The sequence below is a fragment of the Rattus rattus genome, chromosome 9 (assembly GCF_011064425.1).
Source record: "Rattus rattus isolate New Zealand chromosome 9, Rrattus_CSIRO_v1, whole genome shotgun sequence".
Taxonomy (NCBI): Eukaryota; Metazoa; Chordata; class Mammalia; order Rodentia; family Muridae; genus Rattus; species Rattus rattus.
In genome coordinates this window covers 82,692,598-82,706,924 of record NC_046162.1, presented here as the reverse complement: position 1 = coordinate 82,706,924, position 14,327 = coordinate 82,692,598, and the positions used below count along the sequence as shown (strand labels likewise).

Below are 14,327 nucleotides of genomic sequence, written 5' to 3'. Positions count from 1 at the left end.
AAATCCTCATGGTTTGGTTTGGTTTCGTGGTGCTGGAAATTGGATTCAGAGCTTTGCCCCTGCTAACTGAGCGCATGCTCTACGACCGAGTTCCACCCCAGCAACATGGCTTGCAGGATTCCCAGTACCTATTCATCCCCGTGGGGCTAGGATCTTACCCTGAAGCTTTCTGTTTAAGTGCTTCCGCATCTCATTCTTAGAAGGTGTTGGAGGAGGTCTCACATTTGCGCCAGACAGAACGAGTTCCTTTGATAGCTGCTGTTATTTCTGCTTGTGGGCTCAAGAACTCTGAGACTTGCTGCTAAGGAAATAATCTTTGCTCAAAACTGTAGAGGCTGGGACAGATGTGGCATTAGGGGGAGGGGACAATAAGTGGGGGTGTATGATTGCTAAAATGTCAGAGTAAGGTAGGAAGCGTGAAATGACTCAGTAGGGTTGAATGGCTTTTCTTTTAATGTTAGTGTTGATCCTGAGGACAAGGCACCTAGTGAGGGTGTGTGGCAGGATAGGCAAGTTAAGAGGGGAGTGGAGTGGCTAGTAAAGGTTTTCCTTGCTGTGAAGGAAGAAGCATGGGGATTGGGGATATGGTATAGTGGATAAAGGTCTACACACACACACACACACACACACACACACCACACACCACACACACCACACACACACACACACACACACACACACACCACACACACACACACACACCACACACCACACACCACACACACACACACCACACACCACACACACACACACCACACACCACACACACACACCACACACACACACCATACACACACCCCACACACACACACACCACACACACACACACCACACACACACACAACCCACACACACACCACACACACACACACCACACACACACACCATACACACACACACACCACACACACACAGCACACACCACACACATACACACACCATACACCACACACACACACCATACACCACACACACACACACCACACACACACACACACACACACCACACACACACGCCACACACACACACACACACACACACACACACACACACACACACACACACACACACACACACCACACACACACATCACACACACACACACACACCACACACACCACACACACACCACACACCACACACCCCCACCCCACCAACCCCCACCCCCCAACACCACACACACACCACCACCACATACACACCACACACACCACACACACACATACACACACACAATCTTACTCCACCAAGAAGCCAATCCTTGCCATGGTCAGATGTGTTCTTTTTGTTTTGTTTTTGTTTGTTTGAGACATGGTCTTACTCTGTAGCTCCCGATGGCCTCGAACTTGCTCTGTAGACCAGGCTGGCTTCAAACTCAGAGATCCACCTGCCTCTGCTTGATGGGATGTGTGTGTTTTGCTTGTGTCTGAGTGTTTCAGCTGCACGTGCACCACTGTGCCCCTGGCACCGCAGTTACAGGTAGTTGTGAGCTACCACGTGGGGGCTGGGACGGGAAATTAGGTTCTCTACGAGAGCAACAAATGCTCTTAACTGCTGATCCATCCCTTCAGCGAATCCTATGTGTTCTTAATTCTCAAGCTGCCTGGAAAGATGGCTCAGTGGTTAGGAGACCCTATGAGATAACATTCATTTCTCAGGTGAGGAAACAGAGACCTCAGAGGTAGCAAGAGACTAAAGAACATGCCCGAGGCTGTGTATCTCAGTGGCAGAGTTGGGGCAGGTGGGGGGGTGGGTAAGGTGGCTGTGCTGTACTCAAGGTCTGCCAATTCAGTGTCTAGTCATTGGCCTAGGTCTGGTAGGTTCTGCTTATTGCGCTCTGCTGAGAGCTGCTGGCCAGGCAAGTCAGTTAGGCCTGACCTAGGGCACAAAGGTGGCCCTGTCCTCAAGAGACCTGCAGTCCAGTAGCAGGATACACTCACTAGTCTAGTGTTTCAGCCACCCTGTCACCCTGGCAAGGGCTGTGAGGAGATGAAACACTGGGGCCAGGGGTGATGTGAAGCCCGGAGAACCCATGCCCAGCCCCCATAAAATGAAAACAAGGCGAAACTCAGAAGAAGCGGGTAATTGCCAGTCAGAAGAGCTGCTAGAGCAGACAAGGCTTGTTGGGGGAGCGGACTTTTGAGTGGAGTTTGGGTAAGTGGCAATTGTCTTCCAGACACTCCATCTGGCCCCAGCATGTTCCTGCTCTGAGATGCTAGTGCAGCCCTGGGGCTGACCTGTGGCCTGTGAGACAGGAACCATGCCTCAAGTGTGGTCAACTTCCTGGATACATTGGGGTTGCTTTTTGTCTTTGTTTTGTTTCTTAATTTTTTTTTTTGCTATTTATTTTATTTTATATATGTGAGTACACTGTCGCTGTCTTCAGACATACCAGAAGAAGACATCAGATCCCATTGCAGATGGTCGTGAGCCACCATGTGCTTGCTGGGAATTGAACTCAGGACCTCTGGGAGAGAAGTCAGTGCTCTTAACCACTGAGCCATTTCTTTAGTCCTTTTGTTATTATTTTTGAGACAGTGTCTCATGTTAGCCCAGGTTGACCTGAAACTTACTATATTGGCCTAGACCGACCTTGAAGACTGACTTTCTTCCTAGCTCTGCCTCCCAAGTGCTGGGATTATTCACATAAGCTACCATGCCAAACTTGAGTTTGTTTTTTGTTTGTTTGTTTGTTTGTTTTTTGTTTTTGAGACATAGTCTCACTTTGTAGCTGGCCTGGAACTCACTCTGTAGCCTAGCCTAGGCCTCAACCTCCTTCTGCCTCTTCCCTGCCCTAAAGTTGGGATTATAGACATTAACCACCAGGCCTGGCTGCTTTTTGTGATTTTTCTTTTTTCTTTTTTCTTTTTTTCCCCGGAGCTGAGGCCCGAACCCAGGGCCTTGCCCTTGCTAGGTAAGCGCTCTACCACTGAGCTAAATCCCCAACCCCTGTGATTTTTCTTTTTAATGATTATTTTTATTTATGTGTAGGGATGTTTTGCCTGTATGTAGGTTGGCACGCCACATTCGTGCCTGCAGATGCCAAAAGAGGGCCGTCTAGTCCTGGGAACTAGAGTTACAGATAGTTGTTAGCCACCATGTGGGTGCTGGAAATCAATCTGGAAAGAGACACCAGGGGTTGGGGATTTAGCTCAGCGGTAGAGCGCTTGCCTAGCATGCGCAAGGCCCTGGGTTTGTTCCCCGCTCTGAAAAAAAGAAAAAAAAAAAAAGAGAGAGACACCAGTGCTCGTAGCTGCTGGGCCATTTCTCCAGGCTGGTTCTTGTGGTCTTCAATAGCCAAGCAGCAGTCGCTTCTCATAACGCCTTCAGCGAACACACTGAAGAGACAGGCATCTTTGGTGCTAAGAACGCAGCTGTTCACCAGACAGAGGACCAGAGGTGAATGCATTTAAATTGCGGTTTTGCGTGTGTGTGTGTGTGTGTGTGTGTGTGTGTGTGTGTGTGTGTGTGTGTGAAGAAGACAGAGGGAGGATGTTCCAGACAAGCTGTAATGAGCAAGAAAAGTGACTCATTGGAGCAGAGGGGAACATCCCTACCCCCACCCCCCAAAGGGCTTAGGAAATAGGAACAAGATTCATTCATCTTTGTGGTTTAAGTTCATCTGCAGACAGGAAGATGAAGCGGAAGTCCCTAGAGGTTCACGCCCGGTCAGGGACAGAGGGATGAAAACTGGAATTTTTGAGGTAGAAGGTTGCTCAAATCTGGCTTCATCTCTCCTTGTGCTGTGCAGTCACTGAAGAATGCTGTGTGACAGAGGACGGTCTGCCCATGAACTTAGAGTCAAGATGTAAATCCTACCCGTGCAGCAACTGGAACTCATGCCCTGCCTGGGTCCCTGCGACAGAAGTGCCCTCTGGGAGGGACCCACAGCCACATAGGATGGAGTCCAAACCTTGGGAAAAGAGGCAAGGAAGCCAGAGTCACTGGACACTTGTCAGTAACTGGCTTCAGAGATCTTCCGCTCTATTCAAAAGACAATTGTGCTTGGGGCTCCTGGGTTACTGACTTCAGTTTCTAGTCAGCTCCCTGGTCTGCACGGGGACAGGGGCCCTCGGTAAGCCCTGTAGAAGGAGTGAGCAAACAGTAGCTAATCCAAGTTAATTCTCTGTGACCACTTACTTGCTGGGTCTATGGTACAATCGTTTCATGATTGCTCCCACTGGCAGAAAAAAGATCCTGATAGGCGGAGGGGCAAGGGCAAGGTTAACAAAGTACATCTGGAGAGCCTTCTCAAAATGCATAATTCTTCCAAAGATCATCAAGGGCAGGTGTGTTCATTTATTATGGCTCCCCCCGCCCCCCACCCCCGCCTCAGGCATAAAAGACTTCAACGTTTAGGGAACACATGTGTTATGACAATCTCAGCGCATTTAACCAGGGAGTCACAGACGTCTCAGAAGAATACAGCCTTGCTCTCAAAAGGAACTCATTAGGAATAATTACACTGGGCACAGTGACATATGCCTTTAATCCTAACACTTGGGAGGCAGAGGCAGGCGGGTGGATCTCTGTGAGTTTGAGGCCAGCGTGGTCTACACAGTGAATTCCAGGACAGTCCGAGCTTAATTAATCAGGGAGGCGTGGTGGTACATGCCTGTAATCCCAGCACTCAGAAAAGCTCGAGTTCAAGGACAGCCTGACGTATACAGTGAGATCCTGTCTTTAAAGAAAATGGGATAGAGGACATGTCTCTGCTGTTAAGAAGAGGGCTTACTGTTCTTGGATCTGTGTTAGACAGCTTATGCCACCCATAACTACAACTCCAGGGAGATCTGATGTCTCTGGCCTTGATGGGCATCTGTATTTATGTGTGCACATGCACACACAACACACACACACTCTCTCACAAATACAACACACTTACACACTCACTCATATACACACACACTCATACACACACATACTCATACACACTCATATACATGCACAATACACACACACTCATACACACACATACTCATACACACTCATATACATGCACAACACACACACACACACACACATGTTTTAAAAAGCAGGACTGGAGAGATGGCTCAGCAGTTAAGAGCTTTGCCTTTTCCAAAGCTGGACTTGGAGCTTTCTCAGGCAGAGATGCTCTGTGGTTGTGTAGGGTGACCAGCGCAGGAAATGATTTCACTTGGTTTGGGACTGAGATTGGTTTCAGTTCCAGGCCGTACCAGGAGCTTCGGTAGTGGGGAGAGACCCACGGGGAGGGAGTTTCCCTGTTGTCTCTGTACAGAAGTGTCAAGGTGGGTGGACAGGGGATTCCTGGGCTGAGCAGGGCAAGAGGTGAATCTGAGGTGGAACCAGAAAGCAGCAATGAGTGTCTGGAAGCTTCGCTGGCACCGTCGGTGTGAGGGTTACGCTGGCATACGAAGATACATGTGCGGGTCAGAACCCCATGGTGCATTATAAGCCACAGGCTTAGGCCGTAGGGAAATCGTACCCACAAATGACCTGGGTGAGGTAGTTTTCCCACAAGCAGGCGGAGAAAGCAAGCTCAGCGTGGGAAGAGGTCAGTTACATCTTGTGCTGGCATCCTTAGGACTAGCCAGCCCCTTCCGGTCTACAGAGGTGGCCCAGCAGCTAAGAGTGCTGTCTGTTCTCCCAAAGAACCCGATTCCCAACTCCTGTAACTGCAGCTCCAAGGGAAATCTCACTCACTCTTCTAGCCTCTGAGGACACACATGTGGCCTGTTATCTCTCTCTCTCTCTCTCTCTCTCTCTCTCTCTCTCTCTCTCTCTCTCTCTGTCATACACACACACACACACAGGTTTTTAAAAATTATTTATTCTGTATGGTTGTTTGCCTGATGGATATAGTGTACCGCATATGCTTAGTTCCCTTGGAGATAAGAGGACATCAGATCCCCTCAAACTGGAGTCAGTTGTGAATGGCTGTGTAGGAGCTGGGAACAGTTGAACACTCTTTAATGGCTGAGCCGTCTCTCCCACCCCTACAAATGCTTTCTGAAAAAATAGCTTTTTAAAGATTTATTTAATGTTTACGTATGTGTGCACGCACAAATGTGTGTGTTTGTATACCATAGGTGTGCAGGGGTCCTTGGTGGAGAAAAGAGATCGAATCCCGTTGGAGCTGGAGAAAGGGCTGTTTATGAGCCACTACGTGAGTTCCATGGAAGAGCAGTACATGTTCTTGACCTCTGATCCGTCTCTCTAAGCTTCAAATTAAAAAAAAAAAAAAGAGACCACCCCTTCCATGGGACATAGGCAAATACATACCTGTAATCGCTATTCTCAGGGGGTGGAAAGTCTGAAAGCATTCTGGGCTGTATAGGGAATGCCTCGGGAGCAAATGTAACTAGCCGGGTAGCATTTTCTCGCATTTGACTCTCTTTATAAAAAAGGCAAACAGCAGATGGAGAAGTAATGGCTGCAGACGTGCAGATCTTTGCATGCCGTGCATCCTCTGAGACCTCAAGCTGTCAATTTTCCCAAGACAGTTTGGGGCCAGTCTGGTGATTTCACAGAGTCCATCATTACCCTAGGACGTCAGAGGTTTTCCTCCTGCCTGGTTCTGGGTGAGGCATACACAGATGTTTTTTGTCCATCTTAGTGAGTTGTAACATCCTGAATTTGATTTTTCATTTTCTTTCTTTAGACAGGGTTTCTCGGGTTGGGGATTTAGCTCAGTGGTAGAGTGCTTGCCTAGCAAGCGCAAGGCCCTGGGTTCCGTCCTCAGGTGGGGGGGGGCAAGAGAGAGAGAGAGAGAGAGAGAGAGAGAGAGAGAGAGAGAGAGAGAGAGAGAGAGGTGAGTTAGAGAGACAGACAGATAGGCAGGCAGGCAGGTAGGGTTTCTCTGTGTAGTCCTGGCTATCCTGGAACTTGCTTTGTAGACCAGGCTGGCCTCAAACTCAGGTCTACTTGCTTCTGTCTTCTGAGTGCTGGGATTAAAGGCATATGCTACCCCTTCTCTCTCTCTCTCTCTCTCTCTCTCTCTCTCTCTCTCTCTCCCTGCTTGCCTTCCCCTTCCCTTCCCTTCCCCCTTCCTTCTTTCCTTCCTTCCTTCCTCCCTCCTCCTCCCCCTCTTCCTCCTCCCCCTCTTCTCCCCCCCCCCGCCCCACGCTCTCTTTCTCCCTCTCACACCTGGTCTCACTGTGTAGCTTTGACTAAGCCTAGAACTTGCTCACAGAGATTCACTCATCTCGGCTTCCAGGGTGCCGGGATCAGAGGTAAAATACCACCGTATCCATTTTATTTCTAAGCAAGAAACCTGGACTTTAAAGCCAGAGAGGATCTTGAAGATTACTGCCTGCTCCTGGAGGAATTTGTAGTCCCAGACCATCACACACATTGAAAAGATGAAGGATGTTGGTTAAGAACCCTGGATACTCCTCAGTTGATAGAGTGTTTTAGTGGCATGTATGAAGCCTTGGTTTCCCATGTTCAGTACCACATGAAATAGAGTGTGGTAGCTGGGGATGCAGAGATGGCTCAGTGGTTAAAAGCACTGTCTGCTCTTCTAGAGGACCCAGGTTCCACTCCCGGCACCCACATGGTGGATTACAACTGTGTATAACTCCAGTTCCAGGAGATCTGACACCTTCTTCTGGTCTCCATGGGCATCAGACATGATGTGGTACATGTAGGCAAAATACTCATATACACAATGTTGTAAGTGAGATATAAATAAATAAGCAAATAAGTAAATAGAGAAAGAAAGACAGGGAGAAAGAAGGAAAGAAAGAAGAAAATATCGTGGTTTGTGGGCATAATTCCAGTACTGGAAAAGTAGGTCAGAAATTGCAGAATTGAAATTCTTCAGCTATACTCTAAGTTTGAGGCCAGCCTGGGCTACTTGAGACCCTATCTCACCTGACAGCAGAACTAAATCATTTGCTTGCAAAGAAAAACAAAACAAAATCCCTGACTACCTGTGCTTGAATCCATTCTGTGCTCATGGATGCTGCTTGCAGGGAGGTGGGGGGGTCAGTTACTCAGTGTCTCTCAAAATTAGTTTCCCGAGTTATACAATGAGAGAAATACTAGCCTTAGTGATTGTCAGTGAGAATCAAATACTCATTAAACCCTCAGCATGGTGCTTAGCATAGCAGATATTCTCAACAAACATGCTGTTATTGTTGCTGTTTATTTTCTGAAGTCACATAACTTCTTAGTGGTAGCCAGGGCTATAGTTTTTAGTTCTGGTCTTTTCATCTGGGTCTGTTTTGTAAGCTGCCTAATTCGGATGCTGGACCACACCCAAGTTCTCTGGAGGAGAAGACATTTTTTAAAAAATTTATTTGTCAGCAAGAAGTGATGGCAAATGCTTTTAATTCCAGCATTAGTGAAGCAGAGGCAGGTGGAGATCTAAGCTGGAGACCAGCCTGGTCCACAGAGCGAGTTCCATTACAGCTACTATGAAACCCTATCTTACAAACATAGAATATATTCTTGATCGTAGTCACAGCCCGTTTTCATATCCCCCCTCCTCCCTCTGAGTTTAATCAGGATTGCTAGCATGTGTGTGAGGTGTGTGTGTGTGTGTGTGTGTGAGTGTGTGTGTGTGTGTGTGTGTGTGTGGTGGGGTGGGTGGGAGGTGTGTGTGTGTGTGGGGTGTGTGTGTGCGTTGTGTGTGTGTGTGTGTGTGTGTGTGTGAGAAAAAAAAAATATATATATACATGGTGTATGTATAGTGTGTGTGTGTGTGGTGTGTGTGTGTGAGGGTGTGTGTGTATGTGTGCGTGTGTGTGTGTGTGTGTGTAGTGTGTGTGTGTGTGTGTGTGTGTGTGTGTGTGTGTGTGTGTGTGTGTTCACTCCTCAGTGCTGAGCCACCTCGGTCCTGAAGTACAAGGAAAGCCTGTGACAGAGCATGTCCAGAAGTAGCCTTCTGTTAAGTGTTGACAGTTGACCTGAAGATGGGCTCCAACCCTTTGTTAGATCAGGTGGGACCTGAGCCATGAGGGCGTCCTTGTGTTTAGATTGTTTCTTTCCACACACACCACTGACCAGCATTTAGAGGTCTCACCAGATTCTTTGCCTGTGCTGGGGAGTGTGGAGGTGTGGCGATATCTCCATTGAGTTCTCCTCAGACTGGGAGCATCCACAAGCAGAGGCGGCAGGCAGCCTTTTAGCATCAGGGAAATGCCCCTGTAGTTTGCTTGCTCTGATCCCAGAGTGAAGACAGTGCAGATGTTTTTAGAAATATATGGGTTTGGCAGACTCGAGTCTGTGAGAGATCATGCCTACACAAACGCTTCCCAAGTGATTTATGCTGACCTTTTACAGAATTGCTGACAGCCCGGGACCCTCCCGAGAGAGTCTGAGACTTGTGTGGGCCCTAGCCTTGAGTCATCTCCGTCACCTTGGGAGGGTGGCATCCTTTCCCTGAGGATGTTCTGGATTTTTTCCCCCTAGAATATGAAAAAGAACAGAAATTAATTTTGTTTGGCAAGTCACTCCCTTGAGACACCCACTGCCTTTCTGGGGGCCTAGAGAGTGGAAACTGGATTTGGATGCTGATGTATAAGATTCCTCAAATCTCCCTGCCGGGAAGAAGGAGCGTGTTAGTGCATGGGCGTCTGAGTGTGCAAATTAGAGTGCATAGCTAGGTCCTGTCAAAGCTCTGCTGTGGGTCACGTGACCTCTGGCTTTGTGCTTTCCCCTTCTTCCCGCCTTTCTTTTTCTTCCTTCCTTTTTCTTCCCCCCTCTTCTTTCTTTCTTTCTTTCTTTCTTTCTTTCTTTCTTTCTTTCTTTCTTTCTTCCTTCCTTCCTTCCTTCCTTCCTCTCTCTCTCTCTCTCTCTCTCTCTCTCTCTCTCTCTCTCTTTCTTTCTTTCTTTCTTTCTTTCTTTCTTTCTTTCTTTCTTTTGTTGAGATAAGGTCTTGCCAGACCACATGGACTTTAGTCCTAGTGCTTGGAAGGTACAGGCAAGTGGATCTCTGTGAGTTCGAGGCCACCCCGATCTACATAGTGAGCACCCTCCACCCCAGCCAGGGGTACATGGTGAGAACCTATCTCAAAAATAAAAATAAAAAAACACAAACCAATGACTCAGAGGTTCAGAGCACTGGCTGCTCTTCCAAAGGTCCTGAGTTCAAATCCCAGCAACCACATGGTGGCTCACAACCACGTGTAATGGGATCTGATGTCCTCTTCTGGTGTGTCTGAAGACAGTGACAGTGTACTCATATACATTAAACAAATAAATCTTAAAATAGATATAAAAAAACCCAAACCAAAACACAAAAACAAAGAACTCACAGAGATCTGTCTGCCTTTGCCTTCAGAGTGCCGTGTGCCCCCACTACTGGAAGAAAGGGCGGTTCTGTGTAGTCCTGTTCAAACTGGAACTTGTTCTGTAGACCAGGCTGTCTGTGAACTTGTCATCCTCCTGTTCCTCTGCCACCAGACTGCTGTGATTATAGCCATGAGCCACCACCCCCAGCCCCATGTGTACCTGGGCTTTGCCATTGTTAGTGCCCTACCCCTGAACCTTGTTCTCGGCCTACGTTCTACTTTTTATTCTGAGCCTGGATCTCACTGAGTCATGAAGGCCAGCTTTCAGTTCACTCCACAGCGCACGCAGGCCTTGAACTTGGAGAGCTTCCTCCCTCGGTCTCATGAGTAGCTGTATTTCAGGCCTGGGCCACTAAGCTCAGCTCTGGTGTATTCTTGTTTCCACAAGAGCAAATGGCTCTAGAACCTACCTGTCAAACAGAAGTAGAATTAAGAGCTCCTGTGGCACAGGACTGCTGTGATGGTCCAGCGACCAGCCACATTTGCGTTGTGCTTACTGGATGCCAGGAAGCTTTCTACGAATGCAGGAGTCTTTATTATTATTATTATTATTATTGTTGTTGTTGTTGTTGTTGTTGTTGTTATTATATTTGCTAGAGGAGATAGTATTGTTATTATTATAAAGATTTATTTAGAGAGATTGTGTGCATGTGTGTGCACACGTGTATGTGCACTTGCACATGAACCTTGGCATGGATGTGGAGGTCAGAGGATAATTATCTAGGAGCTGCTTTTCTCCCTTCCCCTTGGTGGCCTTTTGTTGTTTTTGTTTTGAGTTAGGGTCTTTTGGTTTTGCCCATTTTTTATCCCATCTTGCAGTCAGGATGTAGGATTACCAATAGAAAGCTTCTGTCTGGCTTTATTTTATTTTTTTAAATGTCTGTTCCAGGACTCCAACTCACGTCATCAGGCTTGTGTGGCAAGCCCTTTTACCTGAGGAGCTCCGGGAGGTCAGATTATTACCAGTTTCCAGGAGGAAACCGAGGCTAAATTAACCTATCTAAAGGCATCTCCCTAGGTAGTTGAGGAGGTGGGATTTGAACTCAAAAAGCCCCTGCTGGGTCCGTACACATCTCACCAGGGTGCTTTGTCATGCCGCAGGGCTGGGACTCTTCCTAGAGTTGAGGGAGGGATAAACTGAACCTCGGGCAGATTAAGTGTTCAATCACAGTCCTGGGAGGAATGAGGAGCTAAGCGTAGGAGAACTGTTTTTGGAGTTCTGAGGAAACAGCTGTTTCTAAGTTTGGGACCGAGCTGAGGAGATTCTGCAGGGACAGAGACTTTTACTCACTGCCAAGAGGGGTTGCACCCCTAGAGGTTTAAGATGGACAAGTACACACGCCCCTCCCCCTCGCCGCTCCCTGACTCTGTTTTTGGAAGGCTGTCTTTAAACGGGAGCTCGCACAGTCGCAGTGGCTGTTAGGGATTCAGCGAACCCCAGAAACAGTGGCTACTCGAGACAGGGGAGGAAAGGTGGTCAGGGCATTTAGGTGACAAGCCACAGAACAGCTTGTGTCCAGTGGACGGAGGGCTGGGGACCCAGATGACTTCTCTTTTCTTAGGAGTTGATTTAATAAGGGAATGAATCATCCTGTTAGTTTTTGTCCTTGAAAAGAAAGAGTTCCGGTGACATGGCGTTTGACCGAAGCCAGAAGCTGTCTGTGTCTGTCACCTAGACAGATGCCTAGGCCTTGGTGACTCCTGGCCAGGATGCAGTCCCTCCAGAGGCCTCGGAAAGACCCTTAGCTTCCCGCTGTTACCGCCCTTGGTGTTACGATCTCTTGGTGGGATTCTGAGACCCTGGGCCTTAGAGAGAAAGGGATAAAGTGTCATTGAAAGTGAGTGACTAGGGATGGAAAGATGACTCCTAAAGAGGACCCGGGTTTGGTCCCCAGAACCCACACACCAAACCGTCAGGGGTGGAAAAACAAAATGAGGGCTGGAGAGCTAGCTCATCAGTTAAGAGCTCTTGTTACTCTTACAAAGGACCTGTCTTCACGACCCGGCCTCCACACGCTGGCTCTCAGCCATCCATAACTCCAGTTCCAGGGGATTCACAGCCTCTGACCTCCACAGCCAGCAGGCACACGTGTGGTGCACACATATACAACAGGCAGAACACTCATGTACATACAATAAAAATAGTAAAATACCATGAAATAAGAACAAAAAATACCCCCTCATGATGGCACACTTTTTTTTTTTTTTTTTTTTTTTTTTGGGCAAAGTGGCTTTATTAGTGTGGCAGGATCACAACAGGACTTAGGAATTAGCATTGGGGCCCTTCTTCTTGCCAAAGGTGGGCACAACATTGACAAAGCGTCGGTTGTACTGCATTCGCCTCTTGGCCCGACCAGTCTTCTTCTTCTTTTCCTGTTTGGCCACCTTGGGAGTCTGACCTCTCACTTTCCCAGCACGAGCCAGAGAACCATGAACTTTACCTCCCAGCATGCGGCCAGCTACCTCCAGAGTGGTCAGGGCCTCTACACCACACTGGCCTAGGGTGGCCTCATCCTCCAGCGGCGAGCCTGCCAGAAGCACGACTTGATCTTCGGGGGGCAATGCCTTCCAGTGAGGCCACATGAGCTTTGATCTGGGCGACCGTCTCCTGGCCGGTCACCTCGAGGGTGTGTAGTTCCTGGGCGCGGACAAAGAGCTGCATGTTGGCTACTTACCCGCGGACGCCGCTGCTGCAACCGCGAAGATGGAGTCAAGAAAGAGCGATGGCACACTCCTTAGGCAATGGAAAAATAGTTTTGACTTTCTGGGAGATAAACAACCCCGCCCCCTGCCAATGAAGGCAGCAGACCCCTTCTGTGACAGCACCGGATTCTCTGGACTGTCTGTGGGGACATGCTGTTCTCTCTCAGACTCCAGCTGCCAGCCTTCCGTGTGTCCTGCCCAGCCTGTAATCTGGCTGTGGCAGGCTGAGGCGCACATCCTGTTCTGAGCCACTCTCTCTGACCTCTCGGTGGAATGGTGACCTGTGACCTTACCTCAGGCTCAGAGCTGAATGAGACCCCCAGGGGAATAAGAAGGGTGCCCGGGAGGAGACTGGAGGGTGCTGGGAGAACTCACAGGTGTTCAGGAACATTAGCAGGGTGATGCCATTTGTAGACTCCTGCGACTGGTCACACATTTCCCAAAGCGCTTGCTTTTTTTTCTTCTTCTTCTCTGTGTTCCATTTGCTTCAGTTTCCTTCCTGTCCTCAGCCAGCAGCAGTGGCTACTGCAAAGAGCTTTCATCTGGAAGAAGACCTGCTCTGTTCAGACTTTTTTACTTATATAATTCAATTTAGTTCTTATGCCATCCGGTGGCCAGGGACTGCTGTCCTTTTGGATGTGGGAACTGAAGTTAGAGGCAGTAATTTGTCCAAGTAACACACCTACTTTCTGGGTGGAATTTTGCTTGTTTAAGTTTTTATGTGTGTGTGTTATTTATTTGTTTATTCATTTATTTATTTTGTTTTTGTTTATTTGTGTGTTTATTTTGAGACAAGGTCTCTATGTAGCCCTGGCTGTCTTAGAACTTGCTGTGTAGACTAGGCTGTTCTCTAAGTTAACTCAGAGATCCACCTGCCTCTCTGTCTCCTGAGATTTAAGATGTGTGCCTGGCTTTGATTTTATTTGAATTTTTGAGACTGGGTCTTATGTGGCTAAAGCTGACCTCAGACTCACCAGGTCGACCTTGAACTTCTGACAGTGTCCCTTTATCAAGGATCTTTGCAATTAATCTTTGTGCCACAATGCCTGGCATATAGAGTGCCAAGGCTAGAACCCAGGGCTTTGAGTATGCCGTAGGAACACATTACTAAGCCATACTCCTGGCCCCTTGATTTAAACTCTTATTCTAATAAATGCCAAACACACTCAGAGTGTCATTACAATGATCTCTCTTGTACCCACCACCAATCCTTGCTAGATATACACCTTTGGGTCAGCTAGAAGAAGGTCCCCTTCCTCCAGGGTCCCTAGCCTGGTAAGCAGATGGTGGGCTGGGTTCCAGCCCTCTCTGTCCCTCTGGCTGGGCACTTTGTGATGTGAACA

The 14,327-nt window shown here is 48.1% G+C and overlaps 1 protein-coding gene across 1 annotated transcript; it reads right to left on the bottom strand.

Annotated features, from left to right (window-relative positions):
* Positions 1–12,500: 12,500 nt before the first annotated feature.
* Positions 12,501–12,997, bottom strand: LOC116910094 (ubiquitin-like protein FUBI). The gene is given in 2 exon segments (XM_032913918.1): positions 12,501–12,837; positions 12,839–12,997. Coding segments are annotated over 2 exon segments (399 nt in total). The 5' UTR covers positions 12,944–12,997; the 3' UTR covers positions 12,501–12,543.
* Positions 12,998–14,327: the final 1,330 nt, after the last annotated feature.